This window comes from Alosa pseudoharengus, unplaced genomic scaffold (genome assembly GCF_046254945.1).
Source record: "Alosa pseudoharengus isolate Yale_2024_CS ecotype anadromous, Long Island Sound unplaced genomic scaffold, YU_APseudo_1.1 YU_APseudo_1.1_scf_5, whole genome shotgun sequence".
Taxonomy (NCBI): domain Eukaryota; kingdom Metazoa; phylum Chordata; class Actinopteri; order Clupeiformes; family Clupeidae; genus Alosa; species Alosa pseudoharengus.
In genome coordinates, this window is record NW_027468837.1 from 24,054,186 (window position 1) to 24,078,725 (window position 24,540).

General features: G+C 45.3%; 2 protein-coding genes across 2 annotated transcripts; both read right to left on the reverse strand.

Moving 5' to 3' along the window:
- Nucleotides 1–12,580: 12,580 nt before the first annotated feature.
- On the reverse strand, nt 12,581–17,626 carry LOC143104683 (serine/threonine-protein kinase Sgk2-like). The gene is made up of 13 exons (XM_076268869.1): nt 17,417–17,626; nt 16,708–16,770; nt 16,533–16,585; nt 15,899–15,956; nt 15,649–15,732; nt 15,278–15,409; nt 15,007–15,119; nt 14,783–14,819; nt 14,552–14,638; nt 14,181–14,276; nt 13,700–13,855; nt 13,500–13,589; nt 12,581–13,415 (listed from the first exon to the last, which is right to left on the reverse strand). The coding sequence occupies exons 2-13, from the start codon at nt 16,723–16,725 to the stop codon at nt 13,257–13,259; spliced, it is 1,083 nt and encodes a 360-aa protein (XP_076124984.1). The 5' UTR covers nt 16,726–16,770; nt 17,417–17,626; the 3' UTR covers nt 12,581–13,256.
- Nucleotides 17,627–18,228: 602 nt separating this feature from the next.
- On the reverse strand, nt 18,229–24,134 carry srsf6b (serine and arginine rich splicing factor 6b). The gene is made up of 6 exons (XM_076268870.1): nt 23,961–24,134; nt 23,327–23,478; nt 21,829–21,947; nt 21,325–21,527; nt 19,337–19,414; nt 18,229–19,153 (listed from the first exon to the last, which is right to left on the reverse strand). The coding sequence occupies exons 1-6, from the start codon at nt 24,065–24,067 to the stop codon at nt 18,745–18,747; spliced, it is 1,068 nt and encodes a 355-aa protein (XP_076124985.1). The 5' UTR covers nt 24,068–24,134; the 3' UTR covers nt 18,229–18,744.
- Nucleotides 24,135–24,540: the final 406 nt, after the last annotated feature.

The window sequence follows — 24,540 nt, forward strand, 5'->3', positions numbered from 1 at the left end:
CAACAACCAGCGGCACAACAACCAGTGGTACAACAACCCATGATGCAGCAGCCAGTAATGATGCAACCACAGCCTGTGCAGCCCATGATGCAGACATGGCAGCAAGCGCCATATGGACCCCCACAACAACAGCAACAGGGACAACAATGGTACCAGCCAAGAGGCAGAGGAGGATCCCGCCAGGGAAGAGGAGGGCAAGGCAGAGGAGGCTATGGAAGAGGACAATACCAAGGCCCGCAAAACCAAGGGAACAACATTGAATGTTGGATATGCGGAGGAATAGGCCACATCTCCAGGAATTGCCCAACAAAAGCCAGAGGCCAGAACAACCAAGGAGGACAGGCAAACCAAGGACAAATGCAAGGGGGAAATTATGCTCCCCAACAAGGGAGAGCTCCACAGCAGATGCAGGCACCCTCTGGTCCAGTCTCCCCTTACGGGGGAAGCTGGAATTGACGAGGCCCAGAAAACCCAGGGGAGGGTCAGTTCCCCGCCCTGACAAGGGGAGCTGACGCAGAACCAATGCTGCAGGTTCTAATCGAGGGCATGGAGGTAGAATGTTTAGTGGATACAGGGGCAACGTATACTTGTCTTCACCCAAAAGATGCCCAACACCTCCCCAGGTCTTCAGGAAAGTTTATGAAGACAGTGGGTTTTTCGGGGAAAACGCAGCTAATTCCAATGACAGCCCCAGTATCAATCCAAATAGAAGACAAGGAAATCAGGATACCAGTCTTAATAGCAGAACACACGCCCGTCAACCTATTGGGACGAGACGCGCTGTGCAACCTAAGACTCCAAATTGAGTGTTCCCCAACAGGAGTACAGATAACAGGACTGGCAACACAAATGGCCCTAAGAATAAGTGCCCCATCTCAAACTGAAACTCACCAGGTCTACTGGATTGGACGATTGGAACCAAACATAGAGCGAGTGGTCTACAACGAGCATGCCTTTCAAATAAACAGCCTTCATGCTCAGTTGAGGACGCCAAGATGCCCTTTTCACTGCACGATAAAATTCGACCAAACGCCAAACAAAGAGAGAGAAGAAAAATGGAATAGGGAAGTGGGTAAGTGGGGACGCATCCCACTTGACATACGCGCACTAGTGGTGGCCAAAGAAGGAGTGGCCGCTGAGGTGAAATTCGTGGAAGGATGGGATCTAGGCGTAATCTTCAACATGCCCGGAACAATGCCACACATCACCCTGAGAGTGGCCAGAGGTCACAGAGCAAGAGAAATGGGCCTAGTAATGCTCGAGGCCAAGTGCATCAAATGGAAAGATACAGGGAATGACCAACTACAAACGGCCATAAGCTGTGAAGGAGAACCAATGTTCAGGATAAAGTTGGACAGACCAGTCACCGTGTGGGGAGTCCCACAAGTGATCGAGATCATGGACACAGAACCGCAGGAGAAAGAGGAGATACCCTATGCTAAAGGGTGTCCATACGGGAATCAGTTCTGTCTCTACCGCCTATTCCCAGGAGCGGGGCGCCGCTGCTGGGACAAAACGAGACATGTGCCATTCAGCAAAGAAGATGCGGAGTGGAGCACATACATGCGACAGCTGTCATGGTGCCCCAAGAAAAGGGCAGCACAACCAGCAACACACTCCCAGGGAGGCCATCAGGGCGGACAAATGGCCTCGGAGGAGGTTCATGACATACCCTACGTTAAGGGATGCCCCTATGGCAACCCATACTGCATGTATGGTCTACTGGGAGGAGCAGGATATCGATGCTGGGATAAGGAGAACCATGTGCCCATCAACAAATCTGACCCAGAATGGGAGGAATACAAGAAGTACTACATAGACAATGAGACGGATAAAAAGGCAGGGAGGCCGGGACCGACCCCCTGGAAGATGATGATGCTACAAGAAGCGACAGAGACAGGCACCGAACGAACAGAGAGAATATTGAGAAAAGTGCCGCCTGTGGTATGGTCACAAGGAGATGGTGACATAGGATTGGTCAAGTCAGCAAGCCCTATGGAGTTCAGACTGAAACCAGGAGCGACGCTGCCTTTCCAACCACAGTACCCCATTTCAGCAGAAGCAGCTGAAGGAATAAGAGGAACAATTGAAGATCTCCTGGGAGCAGGAGTCTTAGAGGAAGTCCCAAGTGCGAGGTGCAACACACCCATATTTCCTGTGCTGAAGGCAGACGGAGTGCGATGGAGAATGGTCCAGGACCTCAGACCTGTTAATGAACGCATTGAGGACTATCCAGCGGACGTTCCACATGCTAACGTACTGATGACCAACATCCCGGCGAGTGCAACAACGTTCTCCGCCATTGATCTGGTTCAAGCATTTTTTACGATACGAGTGGCACCCGCGAGCAGGGAGTTCTTTGCGTTCAAATATCAAGGCAAGACGTTCCAGTACACAAGGCTCCCACAAGGGTTCAAGCACTCACCGCACATTTTCAACCAGGCGCTCAAGGAGGACTTAAAACACATCGTGTGCCGGAGCACGATTCTGCAGTATGTTGACGATGTCTTGGTATGCTCCCCGGACCAGGAAACGTGTGAGAAGGATACAGTCCATGTGCTGACCGTTCTGGCCGAAGGGGGGTACAAAGCATCGAGGAAGAAGCTACAGTTTGCACAGCCCCAGGTGATCTACTTAGGTCGCCGAATTTCGCATGGACACAAGGGCATCGCCCCAGAACACATTGAAGCAATTACCAAAGCACCGAAGCCAAACACAGTGAAGCAAATGATGTCGTTCATTGGACTCATAGGTTTCAGCAGCGACTGGGTGGAATGCTATGAACAAAAAATAGCCCCACTACGAGCCATGATCATGCAAGCTGGAACCAGCCACCTGAGGAACCGTCTCACATGGACAATAGATGGAAATGAAGCGTTTGAACGCATCAAAGGAGAATTACAGCAAGCACCTGCGCTTGCACTGCCGGATTACGGAAGACCCTTCTATCTGTACGTGTCGGTCAGGAAGGAAGCAGGAAAAGACGCGTACATGACCGCGATCGTGGCACAGACACAGTGTCATGGACGCGGCAAACAGGCAATCGCCTACTACAGCTCAAAGCTGGACGCGGTGGCCCAAGGCTACCCACCATGCTTCCAGGGTCTTGAAGCAGTATATTCGGCATACGTCAAAGCTTCCAACATTACCATGGGATGGCCAGTGGTGATACACACCAGCCACGCAATAGCGCAGTTAGTGGAACAAGGGAAGTTCTGCGTGACGCCTCAGAGGCAGTTGAGGTACTACAATCTGTCACTCTGCCCAGATGTCACTATAAAGGCATGCGACACGGCAGGAAACCCGGCGGATCTCATCCCGCTTGATTATGAGGGCGAGCCACATGACTGTGTGGCGGACTCAATCGCCTTCTCCAAGCTGAGGGAAGACCTGCAGAGTGAGCCGTTAGGACAAGGAATCACCTACTTTGTGGATGGTTCTAGCCATAACTATGACAACAAGACGCATGCAGGGTTTAGCGTAGTACAGATGAAAGGTCCAGAAACCTTTGTGACAGTTATGAGCGAACCGTGCACACAACCATGTTCAGCGCAGCTAGCTGAATTAAAGGCGCTGACAGCAGCATGCTCTTTAGCAGAAGGGCAGGATGCAACCGTACACACAGATAGCGCCTATGCTCACAATGTTTGCCATGTGCATGGCGCCCAGTGGAAACAGAGAGGGTTCAAGAAATCGGATGGGAGCCCGATTCAGCATCTAGAGCAAATTCAGTTGTTGTTAGCAGCCATGATGCGTCCAAAAACACTCGCAATATGCAAATGCAAAGCGCACTGTAAGGGACAGGACTACATTACCCTAGGGAATGCACAGGCAGATGAGGCAGCAAAGGAAGCGGCGTTAGAGGCTAGGAAGTTGAATACAGCCCCTAAATCCCCACAGGATAATGAGCCGCACAAAATACTGCTTAACAGGGCAATGCACAGTATGCCTTGCCCTACAAAATGCCCCTACCCCTACAATACGTGTATGTGGTGCTCCCAATGGTGTGATGACGACCATGAGCACCAGGTAGATCCCGCCTGTTGCGCGCTATGCCAGAGGGCCAGCTGCCCTGAGTGCTGCGACAAGCCTTGTGAAGCTAGATACTCACCGAGCGTAATTGATCGCTATTTCACAGCAACCGACACAGTGATACAAGCCCCAGTGGGCCGAACCTTGCCTGACGGACGAACCTTTAGAATTGTGGATCCTTTACTCACGCTTAGCGCTATTAAAGACGCACAGAATGCAGCTCCGCAGGCCGAAACATTGTTATGGGAGGAGAGAGGTGCGTCGAAAGGCAGGAATGGCGTGTGGAGGAGTCATGACGGAAGGGTGGTGGCCCCAAGTGGACTCCTTGATCTCCTCATTCATGATGCGCATGATGTGGATCATTGCGCAAGGGGGGAGGTCAAGCGGCAGATACTTGACAAAGGGTTCTGGGCCCCATACCTTCAAGATCGCATCAATTACGTGTTAAGAAATTGCCACACTTGTGCCACACACAATTACAGAAACAACATAACAATAGGCATAGGACCACGGCCCCTGGGACACGTGCCACTCCCAGAGGGACCGTTCAAACACCTGGTAATGGACTACATCGACATGGGTCGAACGGTGAACACGTACAAACACGTACTGGTAATAATATGCCGCTACTCACGATGGGTAGAAGCCTGTCCAAGCCGAGGACAGGACGAGAAAACGGTGATTCGATTCCTAGCGAGGGAGGTGATACCCAGGTTTGGGATCCCAGAAATAATCAGCAGCGACAATGGCCGAGCGTTTACGGCCAACACATGGAAAAAGATTGCACAGGCGCTGTGCATCAAGACTCGGTTTGGTTGTGTTTACCACCCGCAGTCTCAGGGGATGGTCGAAAGAGCGAATGGAACGCTGAAGAATAAAGTAGCGAAGATCGTCCGAAGCGCGCACGACGATCCAAACCTGCCAAACCTAAATTGGGTTGACGCACTACCAATCGCGCTGATGAAAATGCGTTGTGAAAAAAATCGAACCACGCATCTGACCCCGCACGAAATGGTGACGGGGCGGGCAATGCCCACGCCACGGTTCAGAGGGGATCAGAGGCCCCCGCTGGAAATTCTAGAACAAGAGGTGAGCAGTTATATTAAACAGCTTTCTCAAGTTCACAGGGCAGTTTTCAACGAGCAGAAGAGAAGAGAAAGAGCGCGGGAGCGGAGGACTGAGCCAGGACCGATCCAAGTGGGAGACTGGGTGTACCTGAGGGTGTTTAAGAGGTCGTGTCTCGACCCCAGGGCAGAAGGGCCCTACAGAGTGACCCAGGCTACCCCCCGGGCGGTAAGAGTGCAAGGATCAGATTTGTGGTATCACCTTAACTCTTGTTACAGGGCGGTGCCACCAGAAGGAGCAAGAGGTCCAGAGGAGTCGGAGGACGATGACGGGGACCAGAGCCCGCCAGGACCCCCACCAGACTCCCCTGGGGAGGATGATGGTGGTGGGGAACAAAGGGGAGGACCGAGTACGCGTAGGAGTACGAGGCGGAGGATACTGCCGGCTCCTGCTGATGGCTCTGGGCGCAATGTACCTGGGGTGCCTGCTGTTCTCCCTCCCCTATCTGTGCCTACAGGTGCTGGCGATGCTGGGGCCGAGCCAGGCTCGAGGAGGAGAAGGCGACATCCACCTGAGATGGGAGCCGCTCCCGAATCCCAAGTACCCAGACCTGCCACAGCCTCAACCAGCGGTGATCCACCAGCCGACCCTGCAGCCCGCTCTCACGCCACGGACACACCCGACCTCACAGGAAGCGACGCCGAAGAAGCGCCGAGGCCGGAAGAAGAAGCACCGCCATCGCCACCATCACACCAGCAAGGGAACGACACCATCGACTTTGGGGACTTCTACGGCGACTGGGATTACCCATACCCAACCGACGCCCCTGCCAACGACCAGAGTGGAGCACAACAAGCTGCCGCAGAAATGGCCAAGGCCCTCGACGCACTCAGACTACCCACTGTCCTTACGCCTCCCCCCCGGACACCTCCTCAGCAAGGCTCGCGGCTTCCTGCGGAGCCTTTGGTGGAGAGGCCGACGGACTACTCAGGGCACGACACGGGCGGCCCCCACTCCGGGGATGACCGCCCAGGAACCAGCCAGGAAACAAGACGAATTCTCCAGAGGACCAACTGGGGCAGTTCCCCCGGTACCCATTGGACTGGAGGCTTCGACGAGGCCCTTGACTGGCCCCTCCCGGGCTCCCCAGAAGACGATGAGAGCGACGAAGGGGGTGCAGACTGCCACCCCCAATGACTCTCTGCGAGGAGATGAAGAGGAGCTGCTCAAAGACAGTGCCCTAGACACGGACAATATGTTGTACATAGAAGGATCAGGAGATGAGACACACACACCAGAACCAGAAGCATCGGGAAGTAACGAATACATCCCGGTGCTGGACAATGCAGTGACTGAAAGCAAAAATGAGAGTAAGAATGTAAATAGTACAAGCATGCTTCCCAAGGTCCTGGAAAAGGAACAGGTTAATGGGACTCAAACCAAGAACAGAAGGAAAAGATCCACGGGCGCTCTGGGCGCCTGGGAGAATAATTCATGGATGCAATGGGCCAAATACACAGCAAAGACAGTAAAACCAGAAGGAGGGTGTTATGTGTGTTCGGCGGTGAAACCAAAGCTGACAGTGCTGCCAGCACCAGGAACTGGAGAAGAAGATATAGTGCACCAAGAGTCAGGGAAGCAGTACACAGAAGACAAGTTCTCCCCGTTTGGATGTCTCGTGCGACTGGGAAGCGAGGAGCTACGGAAGATATGGACTAAGATAGGCCCATTATCCGGAAAACAGACAGGGAAAGCGCACAAGCTCCAGCAGAACGAGGCGAGGTGCAGGAAGGACTACCCAGGCATGGGGACCAGGGTGATAAAGAAAACCCATCATCTCTACGAGATTCCAGGGGATGTAGAGTTCGAGTGTTTTGAAGTACACCCCACGGCAAACACAGTCAAGGAAGGTGTGGAGGATGTAGGAGCATTCGAAGGGCGCTGTGCAGCCAAGTGGGTCCACGAACTTAACAACTTCTACTTCCGCCTAATGGAGAATAGCGACAATGGGAAGGAGATTGGAGTCGAAGTAAACACCACGATGCTGAGCGTGAATTGGATGTACGAACAGGATATTCCGCTGGCAGACTTATGGTGGGCCTGTGGAAGACGATGGGGACTGCGAAACACCCTTCCAAAATACTGGAGAGGAAAGTGTGCCAGGGTCATCCTGGCACAGCAGACATACGTAGTCCCCTGGTCAGAACGCAACTCAACATTGAACTCAACCAGCCCAGGGGCCAACCAGCAAACGCCGATAAAAGGGAACCTGAGGAGAAGCCGAAGAGACGCTGATGATGGAGTGTACATGGACATATTCGGGCAACCCCACAACGTCCCGAGACAGTTCAAGGCACGGGACGAGGTACTCGCCGGATTTGAAGCCGCCCTCCCCTTCTACGGAGCATCCGTAGGCATCGCCAAGAATGTTCAATGGATCAACTACATCCACTACAACGCCCTGCGGTTCATGAATGCCACTATAGACGCGTTCAACGCGTTTGACAGGAGGTTGAACGCCACCACAAAAATGGCAATGGAAACCAGGATAGCAGTGGACTGGATACTAGCAAAGGAAGGTGGAGTGTGCGCGATCGTTGGAACAGACTCGTGCTGTACGTACGTCCCAGGTGAAGGCGAGAACATGGACGACTTCACAAACGCAATGAAAAGACTCAAGGCTGTAAACAAGGAAGCCCACGAGAACTCTGGAAAAGGACTGACGTTTGATGGAATCCCGGATATCTCAGGAATCTTTGCCCCTGTAACCCGGTGGCTGACGGACACCTTTGGGTCATGGGGGGGTAAGATTGTAGCATTTCTGGGGAAGCTATTGCTAGGAGCAGCCTTAGTGGTAGGAATGTTTTGCTGTATTACTCAATGTTGTGGAAAAGTTTGCTCAAAGGTGGTTGCTAGACAGCTCTTGGTCCAGAATGTAATGACACCATGGGGTGAGGAGGATGAAAGTGAGAGGATTCTTTTAGTGCAAACTAGTGTGGGACGAATAATGGAAGACGAGTTCAACGAGGGTCATGTAATGGAGAGCGACTTCCTCGCTCGAATGCTGGAACAGGAGCGGGAGCAGGAACAGGAGTTTCCTCCCCCGGAGTTTCCTCTCCCGGTCATGTACGAGTAGAGGTGGGGTCCTGCGAGTCACCCATCTCTACACACGCACACTGACTCACGCTCACATACACAACACTGACAGGTAATTCACAAGACACATGCCTGCACGCCCAGGTGACAGAGTAAAAAAGTAGGGTTATGGGCTGTGACCTGACACGAATAAGTCGCATTAAGTAATCTTGATTCAATTTTATATGAGGTTTTAGCCCTCAACTGCAAGGCCATCCAAACCCGGCCAGGTATAACCAAGGCTTGCTACTAGAAGCGCTCACCTCACCCCAACTTACCGTACGTCGGGCCTGGCCCACCTAGTGGTGTGGCAGGTGTGTGGCGCGGTCAGTGCTCAAGGACGGGTACGACCCCAATGGCCAGCAGGGGCAACCTAAGGCAGAGCATGGCGGCCCGTCCCCTCGGTGTGGCGCGCCTGCGGCCGGCGCGCTCACCCGTTCTCACGCTAGTGTGAATGCCCGGAGGAATCCGGAGGAGTAAGGGGATGACGTTGCGAGTAACAAAGGGGGGTGGTGCGTAAAGGCCAGACAAGGGCCATATATACACCATTTACATATTCTATATAAGAATTTACTTAAGGAGCCATATACCTGGGAGAAGGATGGGTGAGTGACGAGTGGGAGCATGAAGTTGTTATGTAACTCCGATTTGGCACCAATGGCCGTTGCATGAAAATTCTTTTATGCTCAAAGTGACTAGCACATTAGCCGCTTTGGGGACAAATCCGTCTCGGGTCCTAGCCATATGTTCATAACAAGGAATTGGTCGTTCTGTCACCTGCTCTGGGCGTCCAGGGCTCTTGATTTATCATTTACTCTTATATATAAGGTTTGCGGAATAACCTTGCGCCCGTAGGGTATAGATGAGTGACGGATTAGGCTGCGCCAATGCCTGATACCATGCCTAGTGCATTGAGTGCCATGAAGCATGGGGTTTTACTTAACCTCGTGTGCAAAAGGTGACTGGTTGAAATATATGAGGTTTCAGGTCACTTTGGGGACGTATCCGTTTCGGGTCCCAGCCATTTGTTTCAGTCAATAAATGGGGAGATTTCACAACTCGTTCTTAACGAGCAATTGGCCTTTCTGTCACTTGATCTGGGCGTTCGGGGTTTGCTTACCAATGTTATTACTTACTCACATAAGGGCGGTGATGCCGACACATTCTTATTAGTTCTTACATAAGGTTTAAGGTTTCATGTTCAACATTAGGTTTTTAATAATAGACACTATTCCCCTGTAACTTGCTCATGTGCATCTAGCCTGAGGTGTCGCGACGATATATAAGGGGTCATGACACGCTCCTGTGTTTAAATACTGCTTATGCTGCATAGTGAGGCTGATTTAGCCTCAAAGGGGGGAATATGTGGTGATTTTATCTAGACATAATAATAATACTTGTGTGTGTGTGTGCTGGTTTATTGGAAAACATTCCATTTACTATAAAGGTGTTGCTTGTGCAACTGTTATGCAACATTTACTGGAAGTCATGAGACTGAGCTGTCAAAGGCTAAGAGTGAAAGTAAAAACAGGGCCTGGGAAAGAAAGGTGCTTACCAGAAGGGCATAAATAGAAGGGGCTAGCAGAAGAGGAGATGCAGGGACCTTCCGGGGAAGGGAAGTGAAACCAAAATTGGGATGACACATAGAACCAAATCAAAACATACCCTGCCTGGCAACAGATTACACATAGAACTTGATCACATGTATTCTGCCTAGCAACACACATTTTTTAATGTTTATATGAGAAGGAGTTTCCACCAATATCTCAAGTCCCAAAACGTTCTGATTGGCTAGAAGGGGCCTGGTGACGCTCCTGATGATAGGAACGCCTCTCAGGCCCCTGAGAGCATAAAAGAGAGAGCTCAGGCACATTCAGATCAGATCTCATCGGGGTAGCAGCTGCAACTCATCACTCTACTGCCTGACGGTTCAGTCCTGACATTGTTTGGATTGTATCATCACTGCAATACGGTGAATAAAGGATCAACAGTCTTCAGCATTTCTCGTCTTGGTGTTCTCCTTCGGGTCTTTGACATCAGAGTGCTAGTTGGATTGGAGGTTTCGGGAAGTGGATAATTTCCACGACAAAAGGAAACTGCAGCTCCCATGCTGCAAGTCTCAGTTGTACTGACTATTGCAAGTGTGAAGGGGGTGAGGTCCGCTGCTGCAACCCATTCACAATACATTCAGATAAAGATCAAGAAGATGATGAGACTGAAGGGAATGAGGAAAGAAATGATGAAGATGGTAAAGGCTATTGAGTGGGATTGTGTGGTTGTTGTTAAATATGTGTGTGTGTGTGTGTGTGTGTGTGTGTGTGTGTGTGTGTGTGTGCGCGTGTGTACATACTGTATATAGTTTACAGTGTGTGTGTGTGTGTGCGTGCGCGCGTTGCATGTTCTATATAGTTCTTGTATATAGTTCTTGTGCATTTGTGTACGTGTGCATGCTGGATAAGGGTGTCACGATTTCGATTTTATTTCGAAATCGATCGAAATTACATCTCGAACTTAAAAGTAGAATCGACGATGCAGCCACACCCCCAATGTCACGTCCAGCGTGTATGCCAAGAGCACAAACACACATGCACGTGCTGAACTGCAGCGTCAACACTCCTCTAATTTTAGGCTGCAGCCAGTTAAAATATAGGCCTACACACCAACCTACCGAAATCAAAGCCCCTCTTGCTACTTTGAAATCACCGGTGTGGAAGCAAAGATTGTTAAGGCGGTGGAAGTATTCGTTCATTCACGTCAATTAAAACTAACTTAGCCTACTCAACTTAGCAAGTGAAAAGATGGTCTAATTACAGTCCAAAGTTACTTTAAGGCTTAAAATGCATATTTATAAGTACATATTCCATGAACACTAACCTTGGGTCTCTTCGGAGTGTGCTGAAACAATCAAATTAACATTCTGTGTTGTTTCATTTTACTATGTTCACGTCTCTGTTTTAGCCTAAAGTTAGTTCTGTTTACATTACAACCTTGCGGTTGGAACGGTTTCAAAGCGGTTTCAAAATAAAAGCCCCCCGAAAAAGAAAAGGCCAAAAAGAGTAAATAACATATAAGGAATGCATTAATAGTAATATTTAAAAAAGATCGAAAATCGAAGCGAATCGTGACTTTAAAATCGAAAATTACATCGAATCGAGGATTTGGAGAATCGTGACACCCCTAATGCTGGATATAGTTATTTTGCATATTGTATATAGTTATTGTGGGTTTGTGTGTATGTGCATGTGCATGCTGTATATAGTTATTTTGCATGTTGTATATAGTTCTTGTATATAGTTATTGTGCATTTGTGTACGTGTGCATGCTGGATATGGTTATTTTGCATATTGTATATAGTTCTTGTGGGTTTGTGTGTGCATGCTGTTATATAGTTATTACCGCCGCCAAGGAGGTTATGTTTTCATCAGGGTTTGTTTGTCTGTTCATCTGTTTGTTTGCAAGATAACTCAAAAAGTTTGGGAGTGATCCGGATCACCGTCTGGATCCAGGAGGCGGTTATGTTTTCGCTTGGCGGAGGTCTGCACTCTCGGAGTGCTTTTCTAGTTTTGCATGGCACACTTAATTTCTTAATCTGTCTGTCCATAGGTCAACACTGCCTCCTTACCAAGTTTCTTAAAGGTTTTCACCAACTCACCCAACCAAGTACACCTAATTACCTTGGAAAAACAATTTTGACCCTGGCTTTATCACACTATCTGCTTTTGTGTGTATGCAAATTAGAGCATTTTTAATGAGATAGGGCCTCATTTGCATATGTAAACATTAAAATATAAAAAACATGCAATACATTTTTTTCTCATCTTAACATAAGTAATCAACTCAGAAAGTTTCATGGTGATATCTATTATTTAAATTTTTTACCCTATTCACCTGTACTGCCTCGCCTTAATTGCCTATTTATGCTAATTATGCAAATTGCCCAAAGTGCAACTTTAGGCAACCAATTTGAATTTCACCCACTAGGCCTATAGATGACATTTCTGCAATAAAACTTTAGGGTACTCAACATTTCTGGGTTTACTATTGGGCCTATGGGGATCACGACTAGACTAAAAGATGTGTGAGAACCAGGTGAAAACTGAGAAGCATAGGCGAAAGGCAGAGTTGCTGTTTGGAATTAACGTTAAGGCTAGGCCTACATCTAAATAGCCTAGAGTTGGTACCAGGTGGAAGGCCTATATTGCTTAAAAGGATCATTATAATCATCATAAAATCTCCAATATACAATATGTAGGCCTATGTATGTTTGTATGTATGTATGTATGTATTTATGAGCTTATGTTATCGTGGCCTATATGTATAGCATGCATATATTTTGTGACAAGTCATATAGTTTAAACAGCATTTTATTTCACATATGATCTTTCAAATATTCTTAATATTATATTTACAGGTTAGGACAGACACGATCAAGCCTACATTTAACCTTCACCACGATGAAGTAGGCTACATGGAAATTTGCTTATAAACAATGGGAATCCATTCTTTACACAGTAGGCCTAGCCTAATAATGATAAGTTAGGCTAGCCTAGGCCTACTGCAGGTGTGACAATGAACAAACTGATGTTTAGGCCTATAAAAATCCATAAATGGCAAATGTATGCATGAGTGAGGTATTCTTAAGAAATCTAAAAGTCTTCATTCAAGGTAAATAGATATTTCACAAGATGTAGACCTAGGCATAATAGCACCCCTTATTTCATTTATTTAATGTGGTGTAGCTGTAGACTATGTCCAACATAGGCCTATTTTAAATACAAGAAAGAAGCTGTATGGTAGCCTAGCTGATGATAAAAGGCCAATACACTATAAGAGAGTACAGAGAAATCAGATTATACACAATGCTCCTGAGTAGGCCAACTGTGTGGATACATTCCTATGCATATTGTTGGGCATCATTTTTTCTGGAGTAGCCTACTTTAATCAGCAATAGACAAATTACCATGATATATATATTATACTTTTTTCTTTTAGTTTTTTTTTCTGAATGAATGAATGATTTGGCCTTAGAGATAGTCCTCTGTGGAAACATAAGAAAATCCTTTGAAAGCATTTGAGCAACTTGCAGCCAGGCTGGAAGGAAAATCCGCTGCACAACCTACAGACCCTGGTACCATCTCCTTGGTAAATTCAGGATCAATGTGCTGCATATCTGCAGGACCTCTCTGTGGAACAGAATTAGAAACTTGAAAAGTGTTCAGCAAAATTCAGTCATTTAGTCATAATCACCCTATTTCACTTATACTCACCACATTAGGGTTGTATGGAGGCTTAATTTTTCTGTGGTAGAGGTCATCCCAGTTTATGCAAGAGAAAAATGCATGATTCTTCACCTCCAGCTGTAAAAAAAAAACCCAACAACAAAATTCAAATCACATCCAGTAAACCCATACTGATGTTTCTAGTGTTTCTATTGCATTCCGCTTTTACTTAGATCAGGTTAACTTACAAAATCAGCAATGGCTCCCATGCGACGGTGAGGTTCTTTCTGCAGCAGCCCTTGGAGCAGGTTACACACCACTGGGCTCTTCCCCCCCGGCAGGTTCAGGGGATGGTGGAGGATGGAGTTGTACATCTCTGTCATGTCATTGCTGTAGAATGGGGGCTACAGCAGCAACAGAGGGGCAGCACCACAGAGTATGACGAAACATGCAGCACAGGCACGGTAAGCACAAAGTTCAAATTTGACTTAATCGACTATCATCTGTTCAAGATTATGAAAAACTATCTGTCTGCATGTGAAATGCAGTAAAATAAATACATAACAGGGAATATATACACTCTGGTGTTCAGCATTGTGTTTCATTTGGCATAGCAGTGAGTTGATAAATTGGCAACAATAAATTAACTGAGCAATTAAAAAGCAATTCTATTTTCAACTAGGAAAATGTGAATGAATATAGCGTATTAACAGTAATAGAGTGGCATACCAGTCCATAAATCATTTCATACAGGACAGATCCCAGACCCCACCAATCTACCGTTCTGTCGTAAGGATGCTTCTTTAGTACTTCTGGTGCCAAGTACTGTTGGAAAGGTGGAAAATGAGAAAAGCATACATTCTTAGAGAAGCATACATTTCTGACAGAAAAGACACAGAACAAAATTCCATCAACCTTACAGGTTTTGAACATTATGATGTGAGTGAAATACTATTGAGGAAAATTAAATGTGGATAATAACTAGAGTGTGGATAATAACTTATTTCCCAGTCAGGAAAAGTTCCAGGGGAAAAGTTACACCTGACACCTACATCTCATGTAGCGATGAGTTGTTCACAATTTGAGTGATCACCACTGACCTCTGGGGTTCCACAGAAGGTGGATGTAGTGGAGTCTGGGTTTATTCCTTCTTTGCACAACCCAAAATCTGTCAGCACCACATGGCCCTGTTATAGTACAAGATGGTCAAAATGGCGAAAAGTCACAGAATTCACTAATGCCAATCTATTAACAGCACAGAGCATACTGCAATTATAATTTAGTATCAACATGATGCTCATTTTGCATGCAGGTGATCTATGAACAACTACCTCCCAGTCCAATAAGATGTTTTCTGGTTTGAGGTCTCTGGAAAAGACAAAGAGAAGGAGGAGGCATGGAGAAGGCATGTCAGAGAGGTCACTTTCTGTTGAGACGCAGGACAGCCTCTAAGGCAAGCTTGGGAATCCATAGCAGAAAAGGATCTGTGTTTACTATAAGTGACTTGTTAACATTGCTGGACTGGTGTGAGTGACCCATCAACAGCAGGACTGACCTGTAAACAATGTTGAGGGAATGTAAATAGCCAATGGCACTGGCCACCTCAGCTGTATAAAAGCGTGCTCGTGGCTCTCCAAAACTCTGCTCCCTCTGAAGGTGATAAAAAAGCTGCCAAACCAGAAGAACAGAAGGGCAAAACACCCTGATTACATTAACTTTAACCGCCATGTGTATTCTTGAAATTGTTACAAAGGTCAGCAAAGCAGCAATCCAACTGTAGCATTATGAGGACATCAGTGGCTGATTTCAGCAATATCACTCCTTACCTCTCCTCCATTGACATAGTCCAAGACAAAGTACAGTTTTTCTGACGTCTGGAAGGAGTAATGGAGCCCGACCAGGAATGGATGTTTCAGACTTTTCATTAGGACATTCCTCTCAGCCATGATATTATTTTGCTATGAGAATACAAATTGATCACTAAATCAAAAAGCTATTCACAAAAGTAAGATCTATATCAAAGTAGGTATATTTTTAGTATGGTATACTAAAAAGTATAATTCTAGGGTAGAAGTTATTAAAAACAATATCCATTTGGTATCAAGGTTTGTACGAAGGAATTTATAGTAGACATAATGACGGATGTGCTTCCTGTGCAGAGTTTACTGTAAGCTGTTACCATTAGTGATTCACCAACCTCTTTTTTCTTGAGTATAACTTTCTTCTGCAGGACTTTTACTGCATAGAACTTGTTATCAGCCTTTGCTTTGGCAAGCAGCACCTTTGACAGAAAATCCAGAAATATATGATGATTGGGTACGGGGTACAGACTACAGACCGTGTTGCTAGTCACTACACATTTTTATTATGCCTCTATCAGATGTCAAAGTATATTATAGTAATAATGTATTAAATGTCAAACAAAATATCTTACTGTGCAACCTTACCTTCCCAAATGTGCCCTTGCCAATCACAGCCAAAAAATCAAAGTCTGTGGGTTTGGCACTGCAAACGGAGAAGAATTGCTTTTGCAATGACAAATTACACATAAAATCATTCTTCTCTGAATATTCCTGAAGAGATGTATAATTAAATGTTTTATGCAACTCAGTCACTTCTGGAGTTTTGAAAACATGTCTTTCCATATTTCAATCATCATTTATAACCTAAATAAAAGCAAAATGTACAATTTCTGTGCACATTTGCAGAAGTAATAGGCCTACCAGTAGGGCTACAGTGTTTCAAGCATTGTAAGTCACAACAAGAAAGTGCTATTTCTTCTGTCTTGTGGCGATTGAACAATGTCAAGACTGATGTTGACAACAGAAACAGAACTTGTTGTGATGTTCTCGCAGTCTGATGGGTGTGTTGCAGAAAATACCAAAATAGAGACATATGTTTATCATTTACCAATACCCTCTGTTTCTGAGCAACTGGAGGACACCTTCAACAACCCGACAATCAGGTTTGAATGTTGATGAACGAATGCTCAAGCAAATCCATTTGTGCGATACATGATTTTGAGCATATTCCACCATGAGGCATGATGGAAATGAAAATATGGTTAAAATGTGCACTCACTGGGGATTGTGAGTGGGGCCTAAGTTGACTTCATTAGATGAAGATGGATGCAGCTGTTAAGCAGAGAGAAAGAAAGAGAGAGAGAGAGAGAGAGCAAATAAAAAAAAATTCCTGATCATTCTCAAAAAAGTGCTTCTGCAGCAAATATGATTGAAATGACCAAAAAAGCACTTACCAGATTACAGTGTGCCATTGTATGTGGTATTCTTTTTGTCTTGTGCAACTTATAGCTTTTCAGCTAGATTGAAAAAGAAAGTAGGCTGTGTATAAAATTACACATCCAAACACTACACCAGCATGTACGTCCTCTTGATGAGGTTACATGCACTTACAAGGACATCCAGGCGATTAATGAAGTGACAGCAAAATGTCAAGACAGGTGTATCAAAATTCACGTCTTTTAGCCTACAAAATGCTCAGCACATTATTGACACCTTATTTAAATAATGTGAAGGGTGACCATTTTCAAATTAATAAAACCTGCCATCTTTGGCTAAAGAAATGCCAAAACATAAAGGCTAACAGATTAATTAAGGGTCAGGGGAAACGCGTCAATCCCAGACAAGACGAAGCCTTGTTGACACCCAGGTGAGCAGTGTGTTCGGGTCAACAAAAGACAAGACAGGACAGCACACATAACAGGACACGGAGAGTCAACTTCGTAAGGATAAAGGCAAGTCTATTCCACTCGGTTTCCAATAAATGTCTTAAGCAATGAAAGAACGTTCCAAAAAATAGCCATCATAACCATAACCATGATCATAACCAACGTCCCAAAAGCACCGCCATCTAAACCAAAGAAAGTCTGCTGAAAACAAAACAGTGAGGTCCACTTAAAATAGCTGATGACATTGCAACAATATAATAGATGTTTTTCACCTCACCTTTCTGACAGGTGGAGCTTGAAAAGTTTTCAAATGGGCCACTTCACCGCTGTCACTGTTTCATCCAAATTTGTATCTCAGCCCTGGCTTGGTTCGAGTAGCCTATGTAGGTCATGGAGAAATAAAGATTTTGCAATTGGCTGCTTGGCAACGACAGCAGACAAGGCTGTCCGTGTCATCACACACTTGTTGGACCTAATGAAATGCCTTGGACGTGAAATGGCCCACTTTTACTGCCAAGAGAACGCTGAGGCTCCGCCTCCATCGAGATGTTAATGAAGAATAAAGTTAAATTTATTGCATGCTATTATATTGCCTTAAGAAACTCATATCGTGACAGAGAAAATAAATATGAATGTATGAAATAGCACACGTTCGGGCGGCATTCCGGGAATGTATGTGGAGGCTAAACGCAAGTAGCCTAAACGCAGTCATCCACCTCTGAAATTTCAGAAATAGTTCACCCACCTCTCAAGAGTTTATTCACCAATTGCAACTTTCACACTGTATTATCCACATTCACAATATGTTCACTCGATTTAATACCACTGATATCGTTATAAACATTGGACAATAGCCTACACAATCATCAAACATGTTCTGAATGCCTTTTTTCTAAATGCTTTTTTTTTTAAATGCAGATACCGAATGGACAGTCCACCTCACAGAATTCATAGTTTACCCACCTCACCGCTACCACGTTTTTGGATGCTAGGGCATTTGTCAATAACATTGCTGGACCACAGCGCCCTCTACCGAGATATTAACCCACAACATGATCATCCCATAAAACTGGCACATGCAACATGGAAGTCAATAAAACTTTTTTATTTCAGCTTAAATTGAAATTAAATTATTCAACAGAAGACAAAAATATTGCAAGAATCCTAAAACTAAGTAAAGCTGCAACTACACTAGGCCTACAACTAAATGTTTTAGAGAATTAAAACTATTTAGAGAAATAAATGTAAATCAAATGTGCAGCATTCACAGAAAAAACCTACCAAAAGTGCACCCCAAAAATAAAAAAAATAAACAAATCAAATGAAGGAAAGTGCAAAGGGGTATTGAAGCAACCTATGCAGCTCCAATTTCTTTGAAAATTAAACTGAACAAACATCCACCTCAAAACATATCAATGTCAAACAAACCTATGTTTTGCCTGGTTCTTATTCAAACATTACAATTATGTACATATGCTGAAGTTTTAACAGCCAGCGTACCGAACATACCCGGGTATATTTTGGACATCAGTGGCTGAAACAGGTAACCAAATGCTTTTGTGGCTTCCTCCTCCTGTCTGTGTCAGAGTGAGCAAAGGGATGGGTTTAATCAGACCTGGAGCGAGAAAGAGACTTTGAACGTGGCTGCGATGGGGAGGCTGAGTGTTCAGCCGGCGAGTCGTGCTGATCGTCTCGTGGAGAGGGGGAGCGGGAGGTGGACTTGGCACGCTCCTCTTCCCCATTCTCCACGGGCGACGCCGAGCGGCTGCGGGACTTTTTGCTGACCGACTTCTCCTTGGGGCGACTCGGAGACACCCGCTCGGACATGGAGCGGGACTTGGAGTGAGACTTTCGGGCATCCGAGCGCGAGCGAGACTTGTGGCTCGCCGAGTGGCTGCGTGACCTGCGGGAGTGAGAACGAGACTTCCCGGTGTGGGATTGGGACTTGCGGGCAGGAGACTTGGATCGGGACTTCCTCCTAGAACTAGATCTCCTCTTGCTCCGGGATCTGGACCTGTGGGAAACAAATTAACTATAATTATGAGTTACCTATAATTAACTATAATTATGATCACTTGGGCTGAGCTCTGACAGAATTGAATACAGAGATGTTGATTGCATCTCTAAAGCCATAGATCAGATCTGATTTAAAAAGACTACAGGTGGATGTATACATGTTTATTTTCAGTCATCTTACCGGGAGCGCGATCTGGAGTTGCTACGGGAACTCTTGCTCCTGCGGCTCCTGCTGCGAGAGCGTCTACGGCTACGAGACCTGATATAGAAGAGAGTCTTGCAAAGGTCAACTGTAAACATCAGCTGATAGGGAGTCAGAGTGATTTTAGTGCCATAATAAAGTCTTACATTTAATCCTTGTAGCCATTAGGAATGCCTCTCTATAGACCCAATGGGTCCAACAGATCATAATGCATGCACCTCTCTACTAAAGGGATAATGTGAAAAGTAAAGGTTTCTCACTTCATGCAAAAGTACAGAGTAAATGGCCCCAGCCGTGGCGCAACTGGCTGGGGCACCTGCACCGTACGCCGGCGACCCGGGTTCGATTCCCGCCCCGTGGTCCTTTCCGGATCCCACCCCGACTCTCTCTCCCACTTACTTCCGGTCACTCTCCGCTGTCCTGTCGCATTAAAGGCATAAAAGCCCAAAAAAATATACTTAAAAAAAAAAAAAAAAAAATACAGAGTAAATAATGTTGTAAATAACAATCATAGTATTATTATGCTGCTTTCGAGATGTCTCGTAAATGTCTCGTAAATCCGCCGCCCGAGTTGGAAAGTGTAAATTACCCAGCTTTCTTGCGGCATTTTGGGCAGGCACGCCCACTTTACCTCGGAGTACTTGAGGGTACCCCGAGGTGGACGTACGACCTTACAACAAACATGGCTGCGCCCATAGTTGAGATGAGATGACATGTATTTTTTTGCATATGTACTGTGTTGGTCATGTTAAAGTTGATGTAATGCTCTTACACACTAGATTACATTGCTGCTTCAATCCGGTCACCAATTCATGCATTGCACGGTCTTGCTGTGCCTGCAATACAATGTAACAATTTGTTTTCCAGCAGTTTAGCTAGAGGCTACATGTAGCACAAAACAATAACAATGACTAGCCTCCTGCTAATGCCACTCATTGGTACATGTTGTACGGGTGAGTGTACAATGATTTACGAGACATCTCGAAAGCAGCATTACTATTAAAGTAATTTTGCATTATTAAGTTTAAGTTTAAATGTATTAATATGTACAACAAATGTCATGCTGTAAACTAGCCCTAGTCACTTAAAAGTAAATTAATATATCTGTTTTATGTAGATTTGTGCATCTGCAGCATTTACTACCAATAACCCCCCTTACAATAAATAACTGCAGTTATACTGTAGTACAATGCAGTTTTTTCGTGTCCAAAATACTGCATTTCCTGCATAAGACCTGACAATATTTCCTCCAAAACTGCAGTTTAGATACCCAGAAAACTGCAGTTTTGACACTTGAAGTAATGCAGTCATTTTTTTGTAAGGGCTATAACGGGGTAGTTCTGTTTGGTGAGGTAGCCTAACCTAACACTGGGAGTGTGTGTGTGTGTGTGTGTGTGTGTGCGCACGGGCGGGAGAGAGACGAAATGAGTGTGTGTGTGTGAGATGAGTTTTTGGTGTATTGCTCACTTTTACGTGTGCAGGGCTGAACCGCGCAGGTTCCACACAACGCAGGTAACTAGTGCTGTGACCTTGAAACTTTTTTCATCTTATAATGCACTTGTACATTTAGGGTTAACATTAAGGATAACCTAAGCCTTATTGGGTTAACCCAGTGGTTCTTAAACTTTTTGTCTGGCGACCCCCCAAATAACATGAGCCAAGTCTCGCAATCCCCCTTCTCTCTAACCGGCGGAATTTGGTTTTGAAATGTTGCGAGATTGGCATTGGAAGCAGAGGCAGAAAATGGCTATGTCTACACCAAAGGCATTATGTCAATGGCAGCCTTTTACTAAAAACCTTTAGAAAAATGTCTTTAATCATTTTGTGTCCCCTCCAAAAATGTTGCCGACCCCTAAGAATCTAACCTTAACCTAACCTTATAATATTAGCCTAAGCCCCATCATGCTCCTATTAGTACAAAGTAATTGATTTACAGTAAACTTCAGCAACAGAGTCTTGTGCCTTACCTGGACCTGCTTCCAGAGTACGAGCGCTGCCGATGCGGACGGTCCTCCACTAGTCGGATCTTCCTGCCATTGATGTCGGTGCCGTCCAGCTTGTCTATGGCTCGCTTCATGTCCGAGTGGGAGCGGAACTCTATCACTCCCTCATTAGTTCGCTCCTTATGGGCATCGGCATAAGTCACCTCTCCAGCCTGCCGCATGAAGTCCTGCAATAAGGAGGTACGTGCATATCATGAATATTTTTTTGTGTTCTATTAGTAACCAATGAATTGGATTTGACAGCAAAGCATTTATTTTCCCTCAGTATATCAGTCTTTACTTTTTAAAGGGGAGACATTTCCACAGAGGGAGGCTTCAGGGACAAAGAAGAAAAAAGGGAACCATATTTTCACAGCACATATGGAGGGTTAAACTAAACATTTCATTAAATGAGAAACTTTAAAAAATAAAAAAAAATGATACCACAAGCTTGACCAACCAGTTGCGGTTAGAGCAGTAAACACTCACCTTCAGGTCTTGCCAGCTGCAGCGACTGGACAGGTTCTCCACGATGAGGCGGTACTCAGTGCGGACGGGGGGCCCATACTTGTCCCTGCCACTGTGGCTCCTGCTGCTGTACCCACTACCTTTAAACAACAATGGAAGCGGGCGCAGTGAGAGGACTGGAAGGAGAGGAGCTCGCTGGCAGGCTCATTTTGGGTGACCACTGATGAAATCAGCAAGGAGCATGAAGTATGATTAAGTGTAGGATGATGATCTATTTTACATGTCTATCTCACCATATCCAACTTGGCAGAATACTCTTTGAAAAGACTGAGAGCAAGGTTCTCCCATGCCTGGCTTCCTTGACTATTTAATGTGGCTTCAAGTGCATTGGCAGAAGTTGTTTACCATATACAGCCATTATGAAACAATGTACTCACTTTAAGGAACTGTTTGCATTCCGGAGTTTTGCTTACATGCCATTGATACCACATGGGTCATATGATTCATCCCCTATAGAGGGGAGACCAGGGGGGAGCTCAGAGGAGGGAGGTTTGGTGCCCCCCCCCCCCCATCATTTGAGATTCAAAAAGATACTGCCAACACACTCCAAAGAAAAGATGGGGGGAAAAGGAAATCAAGACTAGTTATAAGAAAAAAGGGCAATGCAGAAAAGCAAAAAAGGTTTCTACCATTGACCATTGCTTTTTAAAATAAAGCAAGTTACATGGAAGACATTTTTTTTCTTTTGGCTTTAACCCGTCCAATATTTCTTTCAACATAAAAACCAATGGGTTTCCTCACCATCACCCTGGACTATTGGCAAAAGGCTGCTGTCATCATGGCTTGCGGTTAGGTCAGCCAAGGGTCATAGGGTCAAAGGTCACACACACATTGTAAGGTGAAAGCCAAGGCCAAACAGGAAAGGCAGTCATCTTAGCCTCAATGGACTCGGACTCAGCCCGCAGAGGACTCTTTCAAATTGAAACATCAAGGACTCTGTTAATGTTGAATTCAAATGGCGTTATACACATAGTTCATTAAAAGGACAACATTCCCTTTGTTTGCCCTGCAGCCAGACTGTGAATAATGAGGGCCTCCTCAGTTGTGCCACTGAATCCTATTTCTGTAACCAGAACATAAAATGTTCTGTGCTAAAGCAATGTGATTCAGTGGAGAAGTTACACAGCTGCAGTGTAAACAATCAGTGAAATAAAAAGCCCCCAATCTGCTTCATTAACCCCATTCTGTACACTCAAAAGAGTGGCACATAACATTATAAGCCATTTTATATGAGGCAAATAATGGTTTAAGGGATTCCAACTAGATCTATATTTAGAAAGCAGGATGTTGGCATCTACAATGTGAAAACATGAATAAACAGGACAGCATCATCACTTCACTTTCCTAAAACTGACAGCCAGCCTGTAAAAAGTAAATAATCAGTTCTGCTGAAATAGCTGCACCACCTGTCATTTGAAAATAAATTAAGTGTGTCTCAAAGCTGTATTAGAGTACTCACTGCGCCCACCACCCCCACCATATCCATCCCTGTCCCGCCGTGGACCACGGGCGTGCTCGACGATGACACGCTCTCCACACAGATCCTTTCCATTCAGCTCGTACACGGCGTCGTCGGCGTCACGGGTGTCCTCAAACTCAACAAACCCATAGCTGGAAAGATACGTATTAAGACGTTTAATATCACAAAATGAACATCTCAACTCATCATTATGAGATGATAAATGATATGGAGAGTAATATGTCACAAGAATAGTCATAGGCTAAGGACCCCTTAGAATTTGAGTTGATGAACATTCTTTTCTCATGCATTGACGTGTAAGCATGCACATGCACAAATAATTAAAAACCACTAGCTGCTACTCTGGCTATCCAACGTCACTTGCAGTGTGCAAGCTCTTAACGCCATTTTGTCTAGGCCACGTTCACAGTTCAGGAGTAGGCACTTGTCTTATTTCAAATCCGCATTTGTCTAAGACTATGCGAAACATTGATTAACAAAACGCCGAGGAATTTCAAAAGCTCTCCACCTCAAATGCCATAACCATAACTGAATGTCACTTGTCCAAGCAAACTATCTAGCTAACGATGTCTAGCTAGTTCGCTCCTGGTATGCTATAACTTTCCAAACGTACCCATTTTTCAGGTCGATTTCCAAAAGCTTTCCATAGCCGCTGAAAAACTTTTGAATATCTTTCTCCCGGACATGATAACTTAACCTTCCGACATAGACTCGTGGCATATTCTGAAGTTTAACTTCTCTACTAGGTAGTCGTTCGGGGCACAACACCTACAGTGAGTCTCAGCGTCAGCTGCGTAACAAGCATAACAAAATTCTACGTTTTCAAAATAAAAGTCAGAATTTCCTTTCCCCCCCTCAAGTCAGAATTGAGGGGGGGAAAGGACAACGTTAGGCCTGCAACGTTCATAGATATTTAGTAGGCCTAATATGTGCAACGTTGAAGTTGGAAAATGAAAGCCATGCTGGAAAATAGATTGAAATATATTTTTTTATGTTCAAAGAACATTATATAATAGTCATAGTGAACCTGAAGAAAAGCACATTTGTCGCCATATAATAGGAAATGACAGATGAAATCCTTCATGCAATAATGCTGTCAAAAACAGAGATCTTTTTGTTTGTGGTATTTGTTATGCTTTTGTCCAAAGCGACTTACAGTAAACCATACATTATTAGTTAAGGATAATGATTTC

What these genes read in the sequence shown, in the direction of transcription:
- LOC143104683 (XM_076268869.1), bottom strand. An exon ending in ACTATGTCAATGGAGGAGAG is followed by an intron (nt 15,120 to 15,277) that starts GTAAGGAGTGAT and finishes CTGGTTTGGCAG; the next exon opens with CTTTTTTATCACCTTCAGAG. An exon ending in TCCCTCAACATTGTTTACAG is followed by an intron (nt 14,820 to 15,006) that starts GTCAGTCCTGCT and finishes TGTCTTTTCCAG; the next exon opens with AGACCTCAAACCAGAAAACA.
- srsf6b (XM_076268870.1), bottom strand. Translation starts at nt 24,067, where the DNA reads ATGCCACGAGTCTATGTCGGAAGGTTAAGTTATCATGTCCGGGAGAAA. An exon ending in GAAATCGACCTGAAAAATGG is followed by an intron (nt 23,479 to 23,960) that starts GTACGTTTGGAA and finishes GTATCTTTCCAG; the next exon opens with CTATGGGTTTGTTGAGTTTG. An exon ending in TACTCTGGAAGCAGGTCCAG is followed by an intron (nt 19,415 to 21,324) that starts GTAAGGCACAAG and finishes CTTCTATATCAG; the next exon opens with GTCTCGTAGCCGTAGACGCT.